A 21,841-nucleotide genomic window follows, 5' to 3' on the forward strand; every position below is an offset into this window, starting at 1 on the left:
GGGCTTAACCGTGACCTTTTCCATTCACATTTTTCAGCTTTTCCCCAGACTCGATGCAGTTTTACCCAGACTACTTTGTAATGCTACCTGGTGATGGTCACCGCTTTGAAGGCTGAAGTCAGAGAACAAAAATCCTTGTGCAGGAAGCACCACAGACTGCATAAAAGACTTTAATGTAATTGACTGCAGCTTTACCCTGCAAGATACGCACTGATACATATCTGTGGTTGTTTTGAAGCAAGTATAAACTAAATCCCCCTGTGCAGAGTGGGGTACATGGTGTATTACTGCATACACGCACTACTGCACCTCAGCTGTCATACAGAAAGTGCTGCTTGTTATTGTTAGGAAACAGCAAATGGAAATCCCAGATCAATCCAGGAACTACTGGCCAAAAATATTTTAGTCAGATCAGCTGGCAGTCTTCTAAAGTACCCTGCAAACAAGAAAGTCAAGGATTAACCCTTGTGTGGTGTTCGTATTTTTGTTACTCAGCCAGTGTTCATGGGTCTGGTGGACCCGCTAGAGTTTTGGCTTTCCAAATTAACACTATCAAACAATTTTATGTTAAATTACTCAACAGATGTTTACTTCATCCCAATTACAAGACATATGAACAGCAAACATGGTTAATTTTTTCCCTTTACCTTTGTTAGATCACATTTATGAATTAATGTGCTTCTCGTTTTTCTTTTATATAAAATATTATAAATAAATCAGTTATAATCAAGTGGAGTGAGTGGAAAGACACAACACATTTACACGTGAAAAAATAATTAATTGTTTAATTTTTCTTTTGAAAAAAACTGAACACGGGTCTCACAGACCCGAACACCATACAAGGGTTAACAAAAAAAAAACACCTTTCAACTTTGCCAGCGAGTGTCAGGATGGCACAGTGATTAGGCAGGCCATCCTTCCGGTGGCAGCAGAATCCAGTTGAATCCCCGGTGACAGCAAGCATCTGATCCTTGAACAAATTTAAGCAACAAGACGACATATTGGCAAACAACAGGCGAGTGAAAGTGAAGGAAAGGAAGCAGATGAGATGGAGAGGGGGGAGAAATGAATGAGAAAAGGAAGACATTTAACAGGCAGCAAAGGTAAGTCGAACCGGAGAAGGAAAAGCAGGAATCCAGCGTGTCAAAGGCATTGTTCCAGTCAAGGAGAAGAAAATGCGGGAGTGTGAAGAGAAATAAGACAAGTGGAAGACACTTCCAAGTTGTTCTATATTCAGCTCCACAATTGGTTGTGTAGGAAAATCTCACCTTTCTAGTGTATTTCATCAGTGTAGGCGGTACCTAAGGTATATATTTAAACACTAATAAATAATTTCAAACACCAAAAGAGTCATTTCTTCCTCATTAACATCCTAGCCTGGGTGTCTCCAACATCATCTATTTTTATTCCTGGCAAAAGATCAGACAGATCTGTATAATTGGAGCTGAGGAATTGTTCGGTATCAAACGCGGTCTCCCTTTTTGTCACTCAATTATATAGGCCCCCATTACTGAAAATGAGTCGTGTTCATTAAAGATGCCTCAGAATAGTAGCCAAAGATATCACTGGCAGATTAGTTTTGGAGTGTATATTGTTCTCAAGGTTCAATTGAGCCACTCGAGGATCCGGGCCGCCCGTGTGCTTTGATACGGCTGTAAGATTACAGAGATTTAAATTAAAGTTGTGTCAAATGTTAGAAGCAGGTATCTGCACATCAGACCTAGAAGCAGGTCTGATGTGGTCCTTTATTGGAGTAGCATGACATACACTTAAGCACTTACTCAATTTGCTCCTGTATATAGACTGGTGAGAGGATTACATAGTTTTTTTCCTCTGCCCATTATTTCTATTTCCCTCCCTCGAGGAGAAGCACCATGTTCCTACCATCGAAGATGACAAGCACATTTTGAAGATTACCTCAAAAGAACAAACTGTCACCACAGAGCGACAGGGGCCATGTGGCTGGGAAGGTGGCTGGGCTCATATCTGGCATCTTTCAGTTATGCAGTGACAAGAAGGAAATCTATGATCTACTGGTTGCTTATATTTTCTTTGGATCTGGATGGTGTCAGTACTTGTGTAACTCGAAGTCGGGGAGGGAGGGGAGGTATGGGGGTTAGATCAATGTGACTCCGAAATGAAAGAGCCGAGAAAAGTTTTCGCTTCTCTGCTGGGACATTGTTTCTGCTGCATTTGTGTAAAATGTCATCAGTTTGCAAATGGCAATCTTTTGAAGGGAGCTCTTTAAACGAGTTGACGTTTTCTCTTGCAACATGCAGCCAGCAGCTCAGCCTTGTTCTAATGTTAGCGAGTATCCCTGTTAGAGACCCGAGTGACGTCTGTTTTAACTGATTTCGGGGCTCCCTGAGCACGGTGTCAAAATATTTTCTCCTGGTAAAGTGTAGCTGTTGTTCGTGTCCTTAAAAATAACCTTTGATAAAACTGTTGGCGGAGACTTGGGTTTATTTTTTTACACAGAACAGAAGCTTCACATATGCACTGCAGTGTATTTATTTTAATCTCTTTTGTCCTCAGAAATAACTTTTCCATTAATATCTGTTTTAAAAATCCACTTTTAAGACATTGCAGAATTGTTGTAAAGATGCCGTTTGGATTCTGTAGTTGTAACAACCAACTGACAAAACAATCCACTGCATTCACATTGAAGGACGTCAAAAATCTGCCATTTAGTGAGGAAGCCACCAGCATCACAGTGGTACACACATAATATTTCTTTGGCTTGGTTCTCATTTGAAAAGTTTGACCTATCAGGACATTAAAAAAACATTCTGATCCTCAGCAAGTCTTAAAATTGGGTAAATGTGACCTCTGATGAAAAATAAAACATTGTGTGTTACACTGTCTGATTATTTATTTAACAAAAAACAAAATGCAGAAGCAGCATAAGTACCCCATAACTGCTTCCATAGGAATTCAGAGGGCGAATAGCAGCCTAATAATCAAATGCATGTGATTAACTGATCATCAGGGTGCGAGCACCTCTGTAAAAGCAGAGGTTTGTTCAGTTTGCAGGTCTGGGGCATTCGAGTGTGTCAGCAATGATCTTAGAGCGGTAATTGTTGCTGCACATCAATCTGGGAACTGTTAGAAGGCCATTTCCAAACAATTTGAAGTCTATCATTCTACAGTGAGAAACACTATTCACAAGTGGAAAACATTCAATCTTCCCAGGCACCAATTTTGCCAGGAGTGGACATACCAGAAATTTCACCCCAAGGTCAGACTGTACGATGTTCAGAATTACAAAAAACTCCAGAGCTACACCTCTGCAGTCTGCAGGCCTCAGTTAGCATGTTAAATGTTTAAGTGAGTGACTGTAGAAGTAGAAAAAGTGTGAACAAGTACGACTTGTTTAGGAGTGTTGTCATATCTGTGTTGTATCGGAACAAACCAATAGACTTCTTCAACACTGTCATTGAATCATGGGTAGACTTCAATGCTTCTGCATTTTGGCTTAGTTTTTGTTAAATAATTGCGCAGTGTGATATGTGTTGTGTTCTTGTTCATCTTTGGTTGTATTTACCATCTTTTAGGACCTGGTAAGGACTAGATAATGTTTTTATTTTGTCTTAATATGAAAAACTTTCTTTTTACAACCACTTTAAATATTAATTTAAGTTTTTTGTACTATAAGAAGGCACTAAGAAACCATAAGACACCACTTAGAAACTGCTAATAAACCTGTTCATGCCACTGCATGAACAGGTTTATTAGCAGCAAGGTCATAATTAACATCCCTTTTGGGAGCTTGCTGTTTTCCACTTTTACTCACTGCTTGTTTAGGCAGACTGAAAATAACTTAATTAGGTCTGTGGAAAGGATTGTGGTTTTGCTTAGTTTATTCCTCTTTCACACACCTCACTACTCAAGAGTACCCCTTACATTTCAGCGTGATTCTAAGAGGTCCTGACCAACTATCCATGTGTAACAACGAAGGAGCGAGACTCTTCCCACTCCTTCAAACGGTCACTTCTTCGCACTTTGACACAAACCTTTAACCTCACACGATCAGTCATCATATGAGCAGGCTTTCTTCTCAAGGTCTGGGGTTGGTTTGATGGAAATTACAGGTTACCTAGGAGCTCTATAACAACTGTCTAAACGTCAAAACAATGTTCACCAAAGTGAAGAAGCAAAGCAAAAGCAAATCTCTACTTACTACCTTGTTTTATTGCATTGAACATAAAGAAGCACCCTCACGCTCGCCTGTAGTCTTTCCATTTCTAAAAACCTTTTCCCTAAAGCTGCGTGCATAGTTAAGCGACTTGCTTGCTTTGAAGCTGAAAGCCGGTCGCTTGTAGACATTCCAGGCTCAGGTTGTCCAGGTTATCCTCTAGCATATTTATCACCTGGACAAATGTCAGTCAGTGATATTTTTCACTCCTGTTGATGGTCGCTTCAGTCGCTCAACAGCAAGCCCATTTCACATCAACAGCGGTTATAAAGTTGCCAAATTCACTTTCTGTTGTGACCAGCTGACACATCACTGCAAATTGCTTCCAGTGTGTACACAGCTTAAGTATCTTTTGCTAAATATTGAATTCACATCTTGTCCAAAAAAGTTTTTAATCACAGCTAACATTATTATGGGTCGTGTTTGTGTGTATGTTCTGTTTGGTTTCCCCAGAACAATCAAAGTGGAGGTGTATGACTGGGATAGGGATGGAAGGTGAGTATATTAACCAAGAAATTACATGACTAGTCAGAATCTGAGAAATCTTTAATGTACAGTTACTGTTTAAGACCATATTTAATTATATGTAACTCACTCTAACTTGCTCTACAATAATCTCAAAAGGCCAAGAACTCAAGGTTCAAACTTTACTTGAGAATGTTATAATTTCCTGTCACGAAGTTCCAGCTTATCCCAACTCTCTCCCCTGTTATTTCTAATAGAAATGCTTCTAGTTACTGATGCTTCTCCCCCTTTATTTCTTATCCCAGCCACGATTTCATTGGGGATTTTACCACCAGCTACCGAGAGCTAGCTCGAGGGCAGAGCCAGTTCAATGTGTATGAGGTAATTCCAGCATTCTCACCATTCACGTGCGTGTCTAGAGGCTTCTGAAGTCTAGAAACCCTCTACATGTGGGATCCTGGATCCCATTTTTGACAGGACTGACATTGCTGTCTTTGACATCATTGCATTGTTTTCTATTACATTAAAAAAAAAACCTCCATTTCATTTGATAGTCTCCACTCCTGCAACGCAAAAATCCATAATGAAGACACACTGAAAAAGTTATTCCATACTTTTTTCTTATAAAACAGTATTTGAGCATGTCTGCCCACCTCCTCCTTTCAGTAATACATCAAATTAATGGTTTCTTCTGCTGATGTTCTTTTAAACCCAAGATTTATTTTGCTGCTATAATCACCTGGATGCTGACACACATAAAAATACAGCTATTAGCAGCAGCACGAAACAGGATTAATAGGGGAACAATCCAGGGATTTAGAATGATCAGAGCTATTTCTCAGTGCTTCTCAGGGGACAGCTTACCATGTCTCTTCTCTTAATAGCATACAATTTGGCTCTGTATGCAAATTACAAACACATCTCATTTAAATATCTCATTCTGGGGATCTGCTTTTGCCAAAATGACATAGGTGTATCCCATGTTTACATAAAAATCCCACTTTATTTTGGGCAGAATAGAATGCATTGCATTAATCTAAGAGGCAATGCCTTTATGCTAATATTCAAGATTAGAATCTAATATTAAATATTTAGGCGACCATCTTTAATGAACCACAACTATTGTTTGAGGGGGGCAGTTGAAAGCTAATATCTTAGCAAAGAAGACATGTCAATACCTTTACGCCTCTGTGATTCGGTGGCCTTCAGCAAAGGATGAATACCTGTCCTTTAGATGTCAGCTCCATTATACGCTACTGTTGATTCCTCTCTGCCTCCCGGGGAGACTGAAAGGCCCTTTAGTTTTTGCATCAGCAGATTGTTCAGTGTGTCAGACAAATTGCCATCCCTCCACGTTAAATTAGGGGCTGTCACTTCCATGCCTAGCAGCCATAGAGAATTGAGGTAATGAGCTGAGACGTCTTTGGTCTTCAGATTGACAATTCCGTTTTGTTTTGGAGCCGTTAGAATACCAGTAAAGCAAATGTACACCTCACACCTTGAGCCCGTCTCACCCCATCGAGTCATTGCAACCCGAGATTCCCGTACCAGCAGACTGAGAGACAGCTTTTTCCATCAGGCCATCAGACTGCTGAACACGTCATAGACACCTCAGCTTCACTACTGGAACTTCAACATTATGCACTCCACACTGTATATAAATGCCACTTGTTTTGCACATATTCAACTCTGTATATTTTATATATTTTATTATTATTATTATTATTATTATTTTATTTTATTTTTTTACTATTTAATTTGTAAAAATGTGTATACACACACACACACACACACACACACACACACACACACACACGTAGGAAAATATTTAGTATACACATCCAGAAATGCATACACTATTGTATATTGTACATATATTTATTAGTTTCAGGTTGGCCATTCTTGTATTTTGCTCGTTTGTGTTGTTGTGTTTGCACATCTCTGTTGCTTGTGGGGCTCGCACGCAAGAATTTCACTCGCATGTGCTGTGCCAGTGTGCCTGCACATGTGATGTGACAATAAAAAGTGATTTGATTTGATTTGATTTGATTTGATTTCATGTTTGAATTTCCAGTCTCCAGTAATGTCACTGACGTGCATCCATTTCTAGTTTTTCTAATCTTCCCTTGCAGGAGCGTCGCTTTCTTATAATACCCATCTATTATTTCATAAACACGCGCCCTTTCTCACCTCACTGGTTCTCCTCCATCAGTCATATAGACACACTCACTGTTCCATCCTGCCTCCACGCTGCATACATCTGTGTGATGGCACGCGGTCTCTGTGTGCCACCCACACGCATGCCTTCATTACATTTGTTGCCTCCAATTAGGGTGGAATTATATCATCAAACCAAAGGGTGTGTATGTGTGTAAAAGGAAACATTGCTTTAGAGTGTGTAAAAATACATCTGGCCCAGTGATGGGCCAGATGTATTTTGTATTTTTTTGGTGAATGTAAAGGTTTGGTATGAAAGAGGCCGCTTTACAGTTTACATAAAATGTTTGCAGCTAATAAGCACAGCCCAGAATCGGTTCTGGTTTAAAGGCATTTTGTGTTACTGACTCTGGTAAGCTAGTGGCAGTAATAAATGTATAAATACTTTTCATATAAAGTATTTCTATGCTCAGCACATGATGGACTGGATTTTGGATTTCCTTTTCCTTTCCTTGTTTCTTTGTAGGTGATTAACACCAAAAAGAAAATGAAGAAAAAGAAATATGTCAACTCTGGAACAGTGAGTACAGTTTCAACACTAATCAGGGCTGACAGACTGCCGCTTTTCTGTTTCACACCTACTTTTCTTCTGTTAATGATTCCCTCTTTAATTTTCATGCAAGTGTTGTGGAAGACTTTGGAAGGTGTGCTTTCTATATCTGGACAACAGCATGAAGCACTGTACATGTTCTCTTTAATTGTCCACAGACCTGTTAATTAAACATGACGCACGATTGAGGCTACGTCTACACTAATACACCGGGTAATTTGAAAACGGCGTTTTTGTCTAAAAACGTTGTTTTCAAGCGTCTCTGACCAGTTGTTCACCCACACTGAAATGATCGAAAACGCTACGTTCCTGTATTGCACATGGGTGAAAACGTAAGATGATTCAACCTGCCTCATTTCTGTCTGCTGTTTATTTACTTTCTGGCTCTTTGACGTTGTGACAAAATGTCAAGGACAAGCACAGAGTTTTTTAAATGGACTAACAATGAGGTGGAGTTCTTGCTGCGAGTAACACAAAAGTACAAAGTTGCAAAAGCGATTGAGATAAAGAATTTGAAGAAAAGCTATCTGTAGGATGTACAGACTGCTATAAATCTTAAATAGGGCTGTCAAAATTGAGAGCAAACAAAACAACTGCTGTGTAATGCCCTCCATAATCTTAGTTTAACTGGTCACATGACTGCGACACATGACTAAAATACATCATCGTTTTCAAAAAGGCTCCGGGTTCGCTGTCCACACTGCGACGCGAAAACGCCGTTTTCAAATGTATCCGCTTTGGAGAGCGTTTTCAAAACGCGGTGTTTTCCTTGACCGAAAACGCCGTCTCAGTGTGGACGGGAGGCCAAAACGGAGAGAAAAAGATGCATTTTAAAACAAAAACGTATTAGTGTGGGCATGGCCTGAGTATATGGTACTTTAGGTAATTATGTTAAAAGAGAAATTTTACAATAAATATGTATATGAGCGGGCCAAAAGAAGGCTGACAGAACCTTAAAGACATGTGTTGAGTAGCCACCACCAGCAGCCATTTGTGACATTTGTGATTTCCACAGAGCTTACCTAGCAGCGTGGCTGTGAACACGTAATGCGTACAAATTTATCTCATTTTCTCTTCAAACGTCTCCTCCGGCAATGCAAATGAGTCTTTCATCAGAAAGCGGCCGGCTCACATCTTTTACCAGAGAGAGCATAAAGTGCTCAACTAAGACATGATGTGGAGTTTATTTTGGATTAAGGGGAAAACATCAATACCTCTGCATTTAATCAAGTGTCTATTCTTGTCTTTAATTTCAGGTGACCCTGCTTTCCTTCTCAGTGGAGTCGGAGTTCACCTTCTTAGATTACATTAAAGGAGGGTGAGTGGGAACGACCACCTTCAAACTGAAAGAAACCATGAAATTGCCTTTTACTTGTATTGCCTTACTATGACTAAAAGCCTGTCATAAATAACGCCTCTGTCGAAGCATAAATCAAGGGAGGGAACATTTATAACTAATGCAGAAATACTTGGGTGGTTTCATCTTTGCACTTAATGATGCAGAGTGAGGTCACCGTTAAATATTTGTTGATTTCCCAGAAGTTGAAAGCTCAGCATCATATTTATTAAACCATGCTTGAAACACGAGCCTCTGTAGGACACTGAATAATATCAACATGTTCCTTTCCGATATTTGCTTGTCTTCCAGCTCTGATTATTCTCCAAGAACTCTGTAGAAAAATATCTGGGCACTTTAATGTTCAAACAATAATTTGAGCCTTTGTTAACATACCAAAAAACGTCTGTGTGGTCTTCATTAAAAATGTTATTAAAATACTTTCCTAACTTTCATGCAGAGGGATCAAAAGTCCAATGTTCCACTGCAACTTTGTTAAACTGACTAATAAGTTCATAGCTGGAGTTATCTGGGGCATTCAAACTCCAAATGTATATTTAATGAGTTCTAAAAGATAAACGGTACAGTACCAGCCCTCCAACTTCAGTTAAGCTTTAACACCGGAGGCTGACGTGTGAATATCAACTCTTTCTCAGGTGAAGTGTGTCTTTCAGGTGGATTGGGCTGTGCTTTGATCTCAAATGTCCCACAACAGCAGGGCAGCTGTCAGAGTTTTTCTGTGCTGTGGCAGAGCTGACAAGTGTGACACATTTCGCTGACAGTTCCTGGCGTTGGCTGATTTATGATACAATAACCTTAAAGTTTAGTGGCCTCTCTTCAGAAATATCATCCTCATCAGTCTGGCCCCTAACATTACTGTGGTGCTTACTGAAAGACATCTGAGAGCTGGTTCTTGCAAATGTGAAGGCTCTTTTGAAAATGGATGTAAGTTTGTGAAAGTGTGCCACTTAAGCTGTCCAAACCCTTTGTAACCACAAAACAGGAGAAACACTTCCATCACTGCCATCGTTTCTGCTCCAGCTGTTAAAGCACTTTTCTGTAATATTTAGCTTTACAGCTGTCACGGTTCTGGGTCCGTCGGACCCAGTAGTTTGAGTTTTATTATGTTTTGGTTTTAGTTTGCATCAGGGGTTGTTTTCTTGTTCTCTGGTAGTGTTGATTATGATGATGTTTATTATTTGAGTTTCATGTTTCTGTGGTGTTTAGGATTTGTTCTTCGGTTGTGTCTGCTTAGTATTTGTCTAGCTCCATGTGCCATTTTCTGCCTGTCTCTCTATGTCGAGTTTGTGTCTTAGTGTGATGGTTGCTTGTTCCTGTTTTATTGTGATGGTCTGCGTCTCATGTGAGTGTGTTCAGTTTTACCTTTGTCTCGTCTTGTTGATCATTCCCAGCTGTGTCCACCACCTGTGTGTAATTCCCCTGTGATTCTCTGTGTATTTAAGTCATGTCTGCCGTCATTGTAGTTGCTGGTCCGTCTGTGTATTCCACCCTGCGTCATCTGTGTGTTTCCCTGCTGTCAACCGCTAAGTGTTTCTGCTCATGTTCAGGTTCGTGTTCTGTAGTTAGTTTGTTCCCAGTCTAGTTAGTCATAGCTCCCTTTGCCGTTTGTATTTACTTTCATGCTCAATAAACCACCTTCACACCTTCACGACTGCCTGCGTTTGGATCCTCCTTCATTGCCTCCACACGGCTCACCTCACTCGCCGTGACAACAGCTTTCATCGGGATAAAAGTTGAAGTATGCCTGCTTTTACATCTCATTTTAAAGCCACTGTAATCATAAAAGAGCAAGAACAATCTGACTATTCAAACAGCTTTAAAGCTTTCCACGTCAGTGTAGATCTCTTTCAAACTCAGCAGCACAGAGACCGTAAAGAGGTTAAAGACTGAGAGGACATATGAGGACAATCGTTCAAACATACCTTTTTACCAATCACAAATTTGAAATAGGATGTGTAACAATTGTATTGTTGTGAATTAACATAAATGCAACACAAACTGTTCCCAGCGACCTGTAGGGCGAGAACAGAAGAACGTGCATAATCGATGCAGCTTGCAGAAACATACTGTGTATTTTTTTGTTCTAAATAATTATCAGTAAGTAGAGGAATATTTTAACTAGCAGCTTGCAAAATGCAGTAGTGTTGTAGTTGTGTTATTAATTGAAACTTCAGACATGCCGTGTGTGACAAATGTATTAGACCACCCCACAATGTAAGATGTAAGCCTGCGGTCCCCGAACCCCTGGCCACGGGCTGGTACCGGTCCGTGAGTCGTTTGGTACCGGGCCGCGAGAGTTGAGGCTCGGGTGTGAACTGTATGGTATTCAGGGTTTTTATAGTTTTTTATCGTTATTTTTTTATCGTTTTTATCACTACCTCGGTTTCCCTGGGTCCATGTAATGAATAAATCTTTTTTTTTTTGGTATTGGTACTGGTTTTATTTTGTTGTATTTATCGGCAACACCTTAAATGCCGGTCCATGAATATATTGTCGGACATGAACTGGTCTGTGGAGCAAAAAAGGTTGGGGACCGCTGGTGTAAGCCACACCTGCTTTTTAACAGCACTTAAGGATTTATCCATCAGCGTTAACAACTCTATAATCAAAATGCTTTTAATGCTAAAATATAATTATTGTTGTTGTGAATTTCCTACTGTTTTACTGAAAAGCTGGAAAAAATAGTGAAGCACATTATAATTTCTTGATGAAGATAATTACAGTCATTTGAATTCCTGGACAGATAAAATGAGTTTTAGTGGGCAGACAAATCCAGTGTGCAAGCTCAAAGTTTGGTATAAAAATGTAAATTCGCTTTGTTATTTGCCTAAAAAATAACAAAATAATTTTTTTGTTTTAACCAAAATTTTTGACAGATTAAAAAAATACTTGCGTGTTCTTACTTTCATGAGAGGTGATCAAACAAATTAATGTAAATGAACATAAAAAGTAAATCTCACGCTGAAGAGCTCTGACTTTCCTGCTGTAGATGTACAATTTGCAAACCTGCCCTCCCAGACACTAATTATTTCCAAAATGTCCTAATGAATGAATAAAATGAAGTTTAATTAATGCTAAGGTGAGCAGGGTCAGGCTGTGGCATATTCTGCGTCCCTACCTAAAGCTGAAAGGTTAATGTGAATCCTTAAGTCATTCGTTTTTATTATCATTCTTTTGCTGTTCTCTCTGGTGACTTTCATAGATAATGAGAGGCTGTCGTGTGAGCCCCCGAAGGCCTCGTCTCATTGTTGTAAATTAGAAAGAAGAGGGGAGTGCTTCATCAGCAGGGAAAATTGGATTATGATTTACTCTTAAGTGCTGCATCAGTGTAATTGCTTGTTACCATGCTCCATCTCTCAGAAGCTCCTCGGCACCTCCGGCTTTTCTCGTGGAGGTGAAAGTCAGATAAACAAGATAAAAGAGTGTAATCACTTAAATGTTGTTTGACAACTGGCCGTACTTTGTATATTGATGCAGTTGGTATTGACAGTGAGGCCAATCGATATCGTCATATGAAAAGATCGCCATGCCGTATGTGATCTCCCTCGTGTCTCTTGGGGTCGTGTGTGGTCGTTGGTATGAGCATGGAAATTTAATGAGCTCTGGCATGTTTTTATTGTTGGCTGCTTTCTGTTGTTGATTTTTTTTCCGATGTCCTCCCCTCCTTACCCCTTCTAGGACTCAGATCAATTTCACTGTGGCCATTGATTTCACAGCATCTAACGGTGAGTGATACTAACAGCAAAGTGTGTATGGAGAAGGGGGGTCGGGGATAAAAATATTCAGCATTGCTCCAAAAGCGTGGCACGTCCAAATTCACAGTGACACAAACCATCACTGCAGGCATGCACGTTGTACACATAGTGTCTCTAACAGCCGATGCCCTGGAAAGTTCTTACTATATGTTTTTTGAGAGCTTAAAGGGTAATTAGAGCAGGCGTCTAAGTTTTAAAAAGCAAATAGCACCACACTTAACTGTCATTACAATACTTATTCCAGTAATTATGACTGAATGCAGTACTGCAAAAGATTTATCTACAAGTCCTAGCTGTCAGCATGAATCACAGTTATTAGGGGGGAAATATAAGTTTCCCTCTTTCCTTTTTTTTGATTTATCACAGAAGAAAACTTATTTCCTCCCTCAACTTATACCAGCCTGTTTAGTAAAGCTAGTGTTTTTAGAAGAACTGAGCAAAGATTTATGAGCTGCATCAAGCAAAACTCTGATTTTACATAGTATAATGTATTTCTATGCATGTTTTCATATGTTTCAATAAATCCCTATACCTATTTACCATTTTCCTAGCAGACTATAAAGAAAGGAGGGTTTGCTCAAGACTTTTGCACAGTACTCTATCTGTGAGTCCATATTTGAAACCACCTTCGAAGGGTTGTGAGCCACAGATGGTGTTTTCAATCAACTTGTGGCTCCAGAGTATCTGGTTAAATCTCTAGCAATAGTGTCAGATACTAATGTCAGTTCTGCTTTTGTCAACCTCCATCCCACTTTAAAGACCTGCTGCATCAAAAATATGTTGTTGTTTTTTACAGTAAATCTGCCACCGTTTCCTGTGAAGGCTGGATGTTAGAATGGAAAGCTTAGCAGCTAATAAGAAGGGTGGAATATAGCAGACAATCATTTCTGTGCTGCTTCGAGATTTGCAGTTGTGGTGTTAGTCCAGGTGATATGCAATTTGTTGTTATACCCCGGGCCCTGATAAAGTCACTTGACCAGGAAAGCAGCAGGATTTGCGCTGTCAGATAGGAAGTAATAAAACTGGTGAGCACATATCACCAGCAACCTCACTGAGGGCAATGACAGCAACATTTTCTAAACACATCCAAAATATCCCAGCTGGGCAGTTAATACTGAATGACTTTATGATGTGCCGTTACAGGTCACAGTTGTTGATAAGCTTACAGTTTGTTACAACGACTAACAGGGGTGAACATCACAGCTCAGGCTCACTGCAGTTATGTTAATGTGATCAGTGACCGCAGCTAATTGCTATTTTTAAATGTTAGAAAAAGTCCCACCCAAAAGCAGAACCTTCGATCGATTGCACCTGAAATATGACTTTGTTGCTTGTACATCAAGATGAGCTTATGATTGATTTATTTGTCAACAGGTAACCCCTCCCAGTCCACTTCACTGCACTACATGAATCCCTACCAGCTAAATGCTTACGCCATGGCCTTGAAGGCTGTTGGGGAGATCATTCAAGACTACGACAGTGACAAGATGTTCCCGGCTTTAGGCTTTGGTGCCAAACTGCCGCCCGATTGGCGGGTGTCACATGAGTTCCCACTGGTATATGTCCCCCACCTCATATTACCTTTGACTGAGTTTAGCTGATTTTAAATGTTTAGCTGAATAATTTATCACTTTGACAGTAACTACAGTAAATATTGTTTAGGTTTATTTGACTTTAAGAATCTTGAACTGGATCTTGTTTCTATTTTTATCCTTTTCAGAATGGAAACATTGAAAATCCATACTGCAATGGTATTGAAGGCATCTTAGAGGCATACCATCAGAGTCTAAAGACAGTGCAGCTGTATGGGCCGACAAACTTTGCTCCTGTGGTGAACCACGTTGCCAGGTGAGAGATCCATCCAAGCTGGTGAACTCTAACAGATGCTATTAAATACTTTCCACATAAGTTAAAATGATTTTACATGCAAATTCAAAAAACCGTCTTGGATTCTTTATTTATATTTCCCCCTTTCTTTTCTTCTTCATCTTCTTCTTCTTCTTTTTTAGCAGCAGTCATTTTTGTTTTATCCCTGTGGATTTTCCTCTTGTGGCAACTGTTTATGCTTGTCTCTCTGTTATTATGATTTATACATTATTTATATCCAAATGCTAAAAACACAGTAATATTTAAAAAAAACTCTGCAGCTCAGAAAGATTATCTCAGAAACGTATTTTTTAAAACAATTTATATGCAAAGAGGCCGGCAGCCTGCGTTATAGTCTGCTTGGTGTCTCAGATAGAATCAGCTGTTGTGGGAATTTATTGGCATAAATAGTGAGATTATCTTTTCTTTATAACATTGGAGTTAAAAAAAACTCAACTTTAACATTTTTGACTTCTTGGCTTCAACTTATCTGACCTCTCTGCTTCACAACAAACAGCATGTGATGTGCTTCAGAATGAATTTTAATTGGCTCACAGCAATCAAAAAGCAGTCACACATATAGCCAGTGAAATAAACGACCAACAATCTAAGTCATATATTTTGACCTGCCACTGTATTTACACAGCCGTGGTGTGACGGGATTCGGTCGGTGTCATTTTTTGCCCTCACTGCCACATTTGTTGAGCCAAATCCAAACAGCTCTCCATCTGATTATGACGACGCTCTAATTAAAAATGTAATTCTGATAAAAAGGTATCTCACTTTTTTAAGCTGTGGCTTTCGGCCAGTCGGTATTTAGCATTTGAATAAGTCAGCTGATTTATAAAGAGATTTATTTTAACAAAGAAATGAATCAAACGGTGAAAGAAGGCTTTGTTTTAAATCTGCTTGATCTAATTAATCGCTCTCTTCTCATGGGGTGTTTTATTGCGTGTGAGCTGAAGTACAGCAATGACAAAGAACATTTTTTATTGAATTTGCATGTAGTGAGAGTGCTCGATAAGGCGTGCACTGTCATCCGTTTGTTTTCCACATCGATGTTTTGATCAATTCATTAATAAGTCTTGAAGTCAGATTTGTTTCTGTATTAAAACGATAACACGGCATCGTGTAATGATGGCTTCTATCTGTGTATGCAGATACGCAGCGGCGGTGCAGGACGGCTCTCAGTACTTTGTGCTCCTCATCATCACAGACGGCGTCATTTCAGACATGGCCCAGACCAAAGAGGCCATTGTAAATGTAAGAATGGGAAAGTGGGAGAGCATTTCCTGTTCTACAAAAAAAGGCTAGATACACCCAACTTGTTTTGGCGTTAATGAGGACACTTTTGAACTCAATGATGCTGTGTAGCGTAGGCTAAAGGCCATTATTTAAATAATAAATTGTAATTTAAGAATATAAAAGTGTTTCCTGGAGATACAAAAATCTCAACAGTCTTATTTCTGTGCCCAACTACAAACAGAAGCTGATTAAACTTTGTTCCCTTTACTCTACTCTCTCCCATTCATATTTCAACATGCTCAGTATTTCCTTTGCTTAGAGGGGACTATGTGCACTTGTTTCACTTCGGCAAAGAATGACAGCATTCACTGTTTTCTGCTGTCAGTAACAACGCTAGCACCAGTTCTTCTCTCCTCTGCTCCCTGTTTCACCATATCTGTATGCATATGTGTGGGCAGAGGGGAACATGGAGTAGAGCAGAGCAGACAGATGTAGTGGAGATTAAAAAAAATAGTTGAATTGCCAGCAGCTCATTGCTGTCGGTGCTGATAGAAGCGAGGCTAGTGCTGAGCTGAGAACTAGCAGCTCCTGCTGATAACATTACAGCTGCACCTTCTAACAAGCAAAGACAGAAGGGCTTTGACTGATTCACGGTGCCAGAGACGAAATTCACCTATACGCACCACAAGAGGTTACTTTGTTTGTCTTCATACAATCTTGTAGCAGTAAGGAGCGCAATCAAACTCATTTTTCATCAATATGGAGCAACAAAACTGGTGTAGTGTAAAATGAAGTGCAGCAATAAATGTTGTTTTTAGTTGATTTTAGGGATGATTATGCGGTTAAGTGTGCACTGATTGCATGACAAACTCAAGGTTACAGCAAGAGGGCCAGGCAGCCTGTTTCACTGTTTCTAAGCTACAATGAGCTAATCAACTGTTGGCGCTAACTTTTCATGAGGTATCAAGTAAAAGTCTACTGATTGAGAAAATTACATGTAGCTCTGTTGCTCAGTACGTCCTCAAATGTCTTATTTAGTCTGACCTGCTGACTGACAATCAATGGACGTGTTAGCTGCAGCTATTCAGCTGCTCTTGGAAATAAAAATTGTTATGTCTCCGATCAGCTCTAGCATGCCCTAAAACTTCTCTGTGGTTTTCTCTTCAGTCCATAGAACAGCACTGTGGTTTAATAATGGCCGCTGCAGTACGCAGAGAAAAAGGACTGGAATCATGGCTTCGAGCAAGCCGCATGTTTAGAACTGTAATTACACGTTTAGAAACTTTCTCATCAATGATACATAGACCATTAAATTACCTTAAGGTATTCCCTTTCTATCAGTGGACTATTAATAAATACGAGATGTGAAAAGATGAAGGGCATCTGGCGTAAAAAATTTGCTAAATCAAATATGCGGAGCTCCCCGCTGTGGCGACCCCCTGTGAATAAGACAGCAGCTGAAAGTTTGGCTTATTTATACTGCCTCAGTAAATAAAGCAGCACAGCATTGTGTATTATTCCTCAGAGCTTCCCCCCCAAACTTGTCCTCACACCTTTCTTTCCCCAGCCTAAAACAGTAGGTAGCTGCTGTTCTCCCCTTTTTCTTTTCCTCCGTCTCTTCCCCTTTTCTTCCACTCCTCCTCAGCCTGCCACAGGCACAGAACACCCAGCAGACTGGATTTAAAGGGAATTTGCGACTGTTAGTCAAAACATTAGAACAGCCACACCTTCCTTTTAAGATCTTGCCTGCTGCTCTATCGCACTGCCTCCACCTCTTCTGATCTACTGATGCTTGTTGCTTCCACTGCTTGCCTTTTTACCCTCCACGGATCCCGGGCGAGGGAGGACACATGTGCTGAGGTTATATAAGCCTTTCTCATACATATTCACACTTGAAGAAAGATCTAAGAAACAGAGTGAGAGGAAGTGAGTGCCTGAGTTTATATTTGTACACATGTACGACAACTGGAGAGCGGTGTTTGCGGTATGTCTGGTTAACATGTGGACATGTGGCTTATCATGCGGGTTTATCAGTCACAACTGATTCTGCTGCATTAGAGAAATCCACCTGTCAATCACTCAGCAGCCCCCTCCTCTGCTCGGGTTGCTCTGCTGCCTCATTTTCTTTACCTCTGTGGAATCATGAGTCTCCCTCGCTCACACACACAAAGACCTGCTGTCTCGCTCCATCTTTTTCCCACTCAGAGATCTACACCTCTTTGTCTTCATCTGCACCCTCCATACTTCTGTCACCACATTCAGACTATAAAAAAAATCCTCTGCTGCCTTTGATTTCCTTCCTTTCTCATCTTCTTCTTGTTATCTGTCTGTGCTTTGTGCTCTGTCTCTTTATCGGTGCAGGGACCCAACAAAAGCACTTCACTTCACAACCATTTAACCTCCATTTTTTTTTGCACTGTTTAGATGTTGATGCGAAATCAAGTTTATGGTGCAGAGAAATGAGCCCTGTTGAAAGAAAACTGAAGTTATGTGGATGCAGCTGCAGTTTTTTAAGTTAATTATCCTCCTGAAATGGAAGGACATAATTTGAGTTTCAGAAGTAGCGGCTGCTGGATCTCTGTAGAAATCACAGCTAGTAAGGGAAACACAGCTCATTGCTTTTCAATGATTGTTAAAAGATTCAAATTCCTGTGGTAACAGTTCGTGTATATGACACGACCTTTTCAGCATGCGTCTGTCATGACCGGCATAATAAAGTCGAGCATATAATACACGACACCTGGGAACATATTTATCACTCAGTTTTTATTTTTGAACAAATGGGCATTTGTTTTCTGACAGACTCACAAAAAAGAGCTTTTATGTATTCAAATAAATAATCATTAAGGAAAATGAGCATGATGTAAACTGAATGTATACCAATGAAGTAAATTTCATTAGATTTTTGCAGGTAAGTCAAATGGTTAAAAAACAGCATTTTGATGCATATAGTAGCTACTCTGACTTTATCAGCTGTATTCAGCTACATCCTTTATCTAATGTAGGTTTTTCATACTTGCATCTTGGAAGTGAAAGCACAGAGTTTAAGGTTTTCATCAACTGTCTTCGTCAGTCTTTGTATGTTTATGTGATATCGCATATTACAATCCTAAAGACGATACTCAACTGAAAACACGAACCTACTCCTGCGTTTCTCTGTAATGTAAGAGAATATTTATTATAGTGATGTTCCTTATCGTCTCCTTAACAGATGGACCAATCTCAACAAAACATTGCACGAACATCGTCACACATACAGCAATTATTAACGTGTATATGTTTTATGCAATGTTAAATTCTCTATTTACGTCTATTTGTGTTTCACGGTCACCAAAATTTGCATCCAAGTGTAATTTTCTTCATGTCACTGCTGAATAGGAAGAATCTGAAAAAGCACCATAGGCCAGGATAGTAGTAATAATAGGAAACAATATACAGCTAGTGGCTAGAGAGAGGGACAAAAATGAACTATAGGGCTGACCTGAATGTTTTGTGAGAGGAGTAACCTTCCCCGTAATGTACATATGTTTGTCACACAGGCACTGTCATGTTAGTGATCACTGTGATGCTGAGAAAACTGTATTCAATATAAAAAACATTTTGTGGGTAAAATCTGATTACATTCAGCCACATTCTTCTTAATGCAGTCAATACTAGTCTGTCAAGATGTGAATGATAGTGGGCAGCCAATGTCAGACAGTCTAGCAACATAGCTGACCATGTGTGAATGAAATGGTTATTACTCTAAACGTAAATCCATAAAGCCCCTTAAGCTCATATGTGTAATTGCAATAACACAAACACTCATCAAAGCATGCACATGCCTGGCATTTGAATTTAAGAAGCACAAACAAAGTGAAGTTGCAAGTTTTGACTGACACTTTGTTTTGTTGTCTCATTAGACTGGATCTCTGCTGCAAAACAGGGTGACAGGAGGACTGCAAAAGTGGGGCATGGTGGATTACCAGGTTATTTTTAGTGGCATTTGATGTTGAGATGTGTGTGTCTCTGGCTGCGCATACACTTACGGATATCTGCGAGTATGAGTGGGAGGACAGGCACTGACAGGAGTCGCGTTGAACACTGATAATCGCGTTGATGTGATGTGGCTGAGGTACTGAGGACACAAACTGCTCTCATCCCTGTGGGAAAAAAAGAGGTTGCCTGATTTGCCACAGTGCATTTGTCTTGTGCCAGCAAGTTTAACCCTGGTGATGTGACTGCTTTGTAAAAAATATGTGAGTCTAGGAAACCTAATTAGATGTAACAGGAGATTTTGCATTGAGCTTTCATGGTGTCATTTATGCGGAAAGGCCACTTCTAGACATAAATGGATAAAGTACAATGCTTAGAATATTAATTTATGTCTAATATTTATTTCTACAATTAAAATTATGCAACATTTCACTTTTCGTGGTTGCAAACTCCACAAAGATTGACTCCTAAGCTAGTTGGGAGAAAACATGCTGTCCAGATGAGCACTGAATAACCTTTCCCCTTTAGCAGATATTCTGATTGTGAAAATGGCATTCTAACATACAAACATCTAATATACAAATATTTGTTTGTATCACCAGAAGTTTACAAGTTGTTGCTTATATAATAAAGTATGGGGCAGCATGGTGGGGAAGCGGTTAGCACTGTTGTCTAACAGTAAGAAGTTAGCCGGGGTTAGGTTAATTGGTTACGTTAATTAGGCAGCCGGCATGTCCAAGATGTTCCCCACCTCTCTTCCCATGGCAGCTGGGATAGGCTCACTCCCTCTGCCACCCTAAATGTTCTCTTTGTTACACTTGTACACTTTCATGGTACTGTGCAGATAGCTGTGTTTCCAGACTGACTCCATTGAGATTCGGGCTCTGGGAGGTTCATGCCGTTATTTGTGGAAACTTGTATGCGTGTTGTCATGCAGTGGAATAAATTTGTGACCAATAGGATGGTTCCCTAGTGATGCTGCATAATGGATGGAAGACAATGTAATGTGTCATGATAGAGCGATCCAGTGGTTAAGTGGTAAGAACCGTCACTTCAAAGCAATGAGGTTCTGGGTTAAACTTTTATGGGTGGATTTTCTATCTGGGCCTCCCTCCGGGTACTTTGGTGTCCTAATTAGTCTAAAGACATGCAATTTATTGATGATTGTAAATTGCCCACAGGGTTGTGGTCAATAAAGTGCATAGATAAAGTGATGCATGAGTCATTAAATGTGGCTAGACTATGAAAGTACTCTATAAATGCCAGTTTATTTCCAAGTGCCTTTTGGTTGCACGCTGCACATGTTTATATCTCAGCTGGATGAAGTTTGTTTTTACTTTTCATTCTTTCTTTTCATTTCTTTTCATCTACCTAAGTGAAAAATACCAGCAAATCTAATGAATGCAGGACAGCCCCGCATGTCGCCTCTGTCAGTGCGCCCCAGGGTGGCTGTGGCTACATTGTAGCTTGCCATCACCAGTGTGTGAATGTGTGTGTGAATGGGTGGATGACAGGTTGTGTAAAGCGCTTTGGGGTCCTTAGGGACTAGAAAAGCGCTATACAAATACAGGCCATTTACCATTTACCATGTTCCACTTGTAGCTTGTGCAATTATGTGCACGTTAATTGTTGACTAGACATATACACCCACAGAAGCTCTCTCACACAGACTGGTAAATTACAGCACAGTGAGAAATAATTTAGGAAATGTAGCAGCACCATATTATTTGCTGTTGTGTTCATTTATTTTCCATCTAAGGTTTGTGCCGATCTCTTCCACAGTATCAAGACTAACTGCACTCGACATGAGTCCCCAGTGTGGCCTGGGAGTGGCTGGGTGGGTGAATGAGGATGGTTGCCCTAGTGACTGAGTTGGCACCTCCTCCCTCTCCCTCTTCTCCTGGTTCATAAATGCGACCATCCAGCTGTTTTCCCTTTAGTCTCAGCCAGCTTCGTAGTTTCACACTTCTGTTCGGCATTCATCCAGGCGGCAAATTCCGACATAAACGTCTACAAATATTTGTGTGAAAATAAAAAATCTGCCACTTTTAGCTATTAAAACAGCATGAGATACCAGTGTGGCATTTCAGATGACACTACTAGTGTTTTCAGTGAGTTAATCTCCATTCCTCAGTCTGACAATCAGCATTTAATGGTCCGTTGCTGAGTGAAGCCTCTACATAACAGCTGGTGTCATTCAAATGACAGAAAATTGG

At 40.0% G+C, this 21,841-nt stretch overlaps 1 protein-coding gene across 1 annotated transcript in view; it reads left to right on the plus strand.

The window, feature by feature from the left end:
- cpne5b (copine Vb) overlaps positions 1–21,841 on the plus strand; it is a 150,957-nt gene that overhangs the window by 122,013 nt on the left and 7,103 nt on the right. Inside the window, exons 11-18 of the mRNA XM_085456282.1 lie at positions 4,649–4,690; positions 4,966–5,041; positions 7,344–7,397; positions 8,684–8,745; positions 12,463–12,509; positions 13,914–14,095; positions 14,260–14,387; positions 15,566–15,668. Of these exons, the coding sequence (XP_085312408.1) occupies positions 4,649–4,690; positions 4,966–5,041; positions 7,344–7,397; positions 8,684–8,745; positions 12,463–12,509; positions 13,914–14,095; positions 14,260–14,387; positions 15,566–15,668 (694 nt within the window). The remainder of the gene's footprint in view (positions 1–4,648; positions 4,691–4,965; positions 5,042–7,343; positions 7,398–8,683; positions 8,746–12,462; positions 12,510–13,913; positions 14,096–14,259; positions 14,388–15,565; positions 15,669–21,841) is intronic.

The sequence above is a fragment of the Copadichromis virginalis genome, linkage group LG5, assembly GCF_057382275.1.
Source record: "Copadichromis virginalis isolate Kocher_CV1m ecotype Utaka linkage group LG5, C_Virginalis_male_GT1.1, whole genome shotgun sequence".
Lineage (NCBI taxonomy): Eukaryota > Metazoa > Chordata > Actinopteri > Cichliformes > Cichlidae > Copadichromis > Copadichromis virginalis.